General features: G+C 32.9%; 1 protein-coding gene across 1 annotated transcript in view; it reads right to left on the bottom strand.

Moving 5' to 3' along the window:
• Positions 1–1261: 1261 nt before the first annotated feature.
• The window catches only part of ASPM (assembly factor for spindle microtubules), a 28505-nt gene continuing 24962 nt past the window's right edge, over positions 1262–4804 (bottom strand). Inside the window, exons 25-29 of the mRNA XM_075157000.1 lie at positions 4596–4788; positions 3943–4097; positions 2835–3011; positions 1664–1836; positions 1262–1584 (exon numbers count right to left, since the gene is read on the bottom strand). Coding sequence (XP_075013101.1) covers positions 1479–1584; positions 1664–1836; positions 2835–3011; positions 3943–4097; positions 4596–4788 — 804 coding nt within the window. The 3' untranslated portion in view covers positions 1262–1478. The remainder of the gene's footprint in view (positions 1585–1663; positions 1837–2834; positions 3012–3942; positions 4098–4595; positions 4789–4804) is intronic.

Here is a 4804-nt window from a genome sequence, read left to right as displayed (position 1 = left end):
CGTAACTAGGAAGAAAAAACAGCTTTTAAATTTCATCTTCATTACTGTCTCCATCAACAGTTTCCACCACCTTTGAAAACTCCCTAAATATTACTTTTGTAAATAATTAACTGGATTTTCAAAGGTATTCACAAATGCCTTAGTGTCCACGGTATTTTGTAACAAGTTATTTCACTGAAAACACCATTTTCATTTATTTTAGTTCTCCAAATACCCTAACACTGGACTTGCAGAATTCAGCTTCCATTTGGCATACTTTACATCAGTAAAGAGGACAGAATTTATCATTTTACAATGAAACCAGGCAACAAGCTTATGGAACAATTTAAACAAATTGAACACTGTTCCCCTCAGAACCTCCCGAGTTCCAAGTTTAAAGGGCATTCTGTTATCAGATTATTTACCTTGGCTGAAATAAGAGGAAATAGAGAATTTCCCCTCTCCAGCCTCCTCCTCCAGCCTACCCCCATATAACCAGTCAGTTGCATTCTATATATTATTCATTCTGGAGGCTCTTACACTAAGAACATAGCCACTACTATTACCGGTCTGTTGGGTTTTGTTGTATACAGCTAGACCCTTTTGAGTCTTTTTTCAAACAAACAAAAAAAATAGAACCTCATTTACAATGCATTATCACCTGACTAATGGCTACCAGTTGATTTAGCATCATGTTCCACCCTTGGGAGGCATAATGTTTAAATTTCAGGGTGGGAGGGTATAATTTTACAGGTTTCATTTTCTTGGCCTTGCTCTAAGAAAATGCAATTCCAAGGCACAAGAGAACAGAATTGAAGGGAGATGCTGTGATGAACACCATCTATTCAGCATCATGAGATGCATGCTTGTATGTACTGCTCACTTGATAGGAAGAAAGCACTGACAAATCACCTCCCTTAAAATACCAGGTCAGAATTTCTAAATTCACCCTTACAACATCACGTTGTTCCATCATAATCTTGTAGTATTTAAAAAAAAATGTGAATTATAAAAAAATTTTTTTCCTACAGTCACACATGATCCCTCAATACCTTACTAGAAAGTAAACTCAAGCTCGCCAAAAAACAGTAGCCAGTTTTGAAATCCACAGACTATGCCTCCCTTCCTACCTATACCTCTCCAGATCAGACAAGCCAGCATAACTGTCCCACACAAACAGTTGTTTTTAATAGCATTCTACAATATTTAATCAGAGCAAGGAATACCAGGCTATTTGTAAGATTCACAGTTGTATAATAATAATAATACATTACTGCACTAGTGAAATTTCCAGGGCTTATTATTTTATTGTACAAATGCTTTTGGTAGTAGTACAAAAAAAGCTGTATACAACACAAAAAAGTTACAAAAATGTTAATTGCAATTTGAAAAAACATTTTTAAGGGTAGCTTGACACTTATTTGCTTTCTTTCAAAATCATTTAGCTGTCTACTTCATACATACTGTACAAATACATTTTCATATACATCATTTACATTTCAGTAGCAGGCAATACCAAGTGTATCCATCACCATCAGAATTGCTTGCAGAGGATCCACAATTTCTTGCATGTTATCTTTCCTCAAAACCCAGTCTGGTTTAATTCTGTGAAAATATTAGTGGCTTGTCATTAAAATATTATATTGCCACAGCCAAAACAGCAGACTAATTTTTAAGCTCTTACCTTGAAACTGTTTTTATTCTTAGAGGAGTTACTGGAACAAAGGAAGTTCCACTTAAGAAAGTGTTTGTTTTCTGCTTCACAAGTGTTCTCTCTGCATCCATTTTGTGTTTACGAGCTGTAAGTTTATATAGGCTTTGAATGGAAGTGACAGCTCTTGGTATGCTCCGGATTTCCTGAGAAAAGATGAAAACAGTACACAGTTAATACTACAAGTTTGAAAGCAACCTAACAAATCAAGAAATCTGTTTTATTCAATGAAAATGCATGTTTATAACTTAAGCTGAACTTCTACCCACAAGTACAGTGAAATCATTTTAAAGCCAGCAGAGCTACAACAAGTCAGTGGTCTAATACTTTCAAAATACTTAACAACTGGTATGTGACTTGAGATCTCGGAAAATTCAAGCTCTTACAAGTCAGATTTTACTAATTTCTCATTAAAACCAATTTTTACATATATCATTGGCATATGCCTTCAATGATTGGTACAGAGAGACAAATTAGTGTTTGTACCCATCTTCATAGCAACGAAAGAATAATGCAATGGTCAGAGGTGACTGGTTAACTTATGTGCTTACATCTGATGGATAAACAGCTAGTGAATTTATAGCTTAGAACCCAGATTACCCTAATAACCTTATTAGGGATTCTAGCAATAAGCATGAACAAAGGAAATTTCTTTCAGAAACAGGCTATGTCTCTTTTACAATAGAGTATGTCAACACAAAGTCATGGACAATTATATTGCCAGTTGTTATTGACAATAAAGATCTTAACTTTACCTGAAAAGCAACAGTAAACTTTCAGAAACGGAATAAAAGTTAATTAAGTGGCAACTAAACTATATCTAATGCTAAGCAATTGATAGAAAGTCATCAGAAGCCTGTGGAAAGTAGGGATTGCAATATCATGATATTGCAAGGATTGCAGGATCAGAACCTCAATGTCTTATTGAATAGCTCTGGGTGACCAGGGCATACAAAGCACAAAATAATGAGTGTTTTCACTGCCTTGGAAATGCATTTTTTTTAATCAGAGTTTAGTCATAATTAATATTACAGCCATAATAGGTATGTAGAAAGGGAAAGAAAAAAAAATTACAAACACCACCAAAACATGCCAGAAAAGCATGTTAAATCAAATTATTAAATCCAAAACATTTAAGTCTTACCAAAGCTCTTTTTGAGTCCTTTGAAAGGATGGCCAACAAACAACAGGTCTTTGTGAAAATGCTTCCTCCTTTCTCTGAAATTTTGTCCCCAGCTTTCCCTCTGTACATTTGCAGTAGGTCTAGTAACGTATCTATAGAATTTTCTACTTCATAAACTGCTTGAGTAGTTCTTTCATACTGTTATACAAAAAAGAAACAGGAGAGTTTATACAAACAGATCTTTAAAATACCTTTCAGGTTAGAGAAAAAAGCAAAATCCATATTGTCCCCTAGATTAAATTTGTAGCTGATCTGGCATCCAAGTGATAAAAATCACTTCTGTATGTTACATCATTGTAACAGGTTACAAAAAGCTACCCTTTGTGCTTCACCCCTTGTTTAGAAACTTGTAGAATCTGATTTTACATTTAAATAGAAGAATAAATTAGAATAAGTTTAGAGAAATTTAAAAATAAGTTTAGCCTAAATGTTAAATTTTTTTCCTGAAATAAAAGTATTTGAATGTAAATGCTGTAGGATGGATATAAGATCAAAAAAATATGTTTAGTAAATATTTTAAATTTCAAAGTAAAAAACTCTAGCACAATCAATCCGTAGTCAATAAATACAGTACTGCTACAGTACTAACGCAGCTTTAAGTATTTATGAAAATAATCAGTTCTGTAAGAAATCAAAAAGTGTAAATATAGTCTCTTTTATGACATGAATTTGGAAGAGTACCCTGTCTTCTGGAACATACACATTTCTACCTTAAAAAAACTTCATAGCTTATCCTAACTACTACAGTTTTGCATTTCTACACGATTTTATGCATTTCTACACAGTTTCAGGCAATACTCGGGATACCTTGCAATGTATAGTTAAATGTAAAATTATTACTTTAAGCCCATGAAATCATTTTCTTTTGCCAAAAGGAAAATTAAACCATAATTATTACAAAGTAGATAATTGGTTTCAAAATAACATAGTTAAAATTCAGAAACTGTTTTTTTATTCAAAACTATTAATTTTGTTGTTTCATATTTATTCAGAAATTTTGTGGATAAATAAATACTACAATAAAGTAGTCTACAGCTTATAAACCTGCAAAAGAACATATTAAAGTTACCTTTGAAACATTAAGTAGAACCTGGATTGAATATCTGATCACATCCATGCATGGAACACTCCGGTTGCAACTTCGGATCAGAACAAAAATAGTGAAGATTGCTCTGCTCTGGGCCATATTTTCACAACAGAGCGGGGACAGCCTGGTAGCCACCTCTATGATAATTAAAGAAAAAAAAATAAAGAAAACTGTGAAGCTCAAGCAATTTAATTGCAAACGAGGGGTTTCTCTTATTTTTAAGTAGAAGCGCAAAGAAGTAGAAACCGCAATTATTGATTTAAACAAATATTTCTAAATTAATAGTTTTAATATTCCAGACTAAAAATTAAGCAGACAAAACAATCCACAGAGAACATATACTGATAGTAAATATAATTGACTTATGTAAGGCATAGTATTAATAGGACTGCCAGAAAATCAGAGCAATCATACAGCATTTCCTTTCTCTACATAACCATTTTAATGTTGTTCTTGAATCAATAATCTAATTTTAGTCTGGGGAAAAAAAAAAACAACAAAACATACTCTCTAACATGTTCACATTTTACAGTCATACAGAAAGCCTAAATATCATTATGAACTCTTCTCAGCTGAAAAATTCCAGTTTCTATCATCCTGGAAATCTATCAGTTATAATAAAACAAAATACTGACCAAGATGCTTTAATGCTGCAAGAATATAAGAGAGATGTTTGTATTTTAGAAGGTATTCAATAGCAATTGCAGTTCTGTTGCACAGTTTGTTTTCTTCTCTGCTTTTTTCGTTAGCCTTTTCTAAACTGCGTCTTAAAGCTTTAGTTTTTGCTGTGTCATTACTCTTTCTCCAAAAATATCCTCTCCACAATGCCTATGGAATTTCACAA

The sequence above is a fragment of the Calonectris borealis genome, chromosome 8 (assembly GCF_964195595.1).
Source record: "Calonectris borealis chromosome 8, bCalBor7.hap1.2, whole genome shotgun sequence".
In the NCBI taxonomy this organism is placed as follows: domain Eukaryota; kingdom Metazoa; phylum Chordata; class Aves; order Procellariiformes; family Procellariidae; genus Calonectris; species Calonectris borealis.
This window is presented reverse-complemented; position numbering and strand designations above follow the sequence as displayed.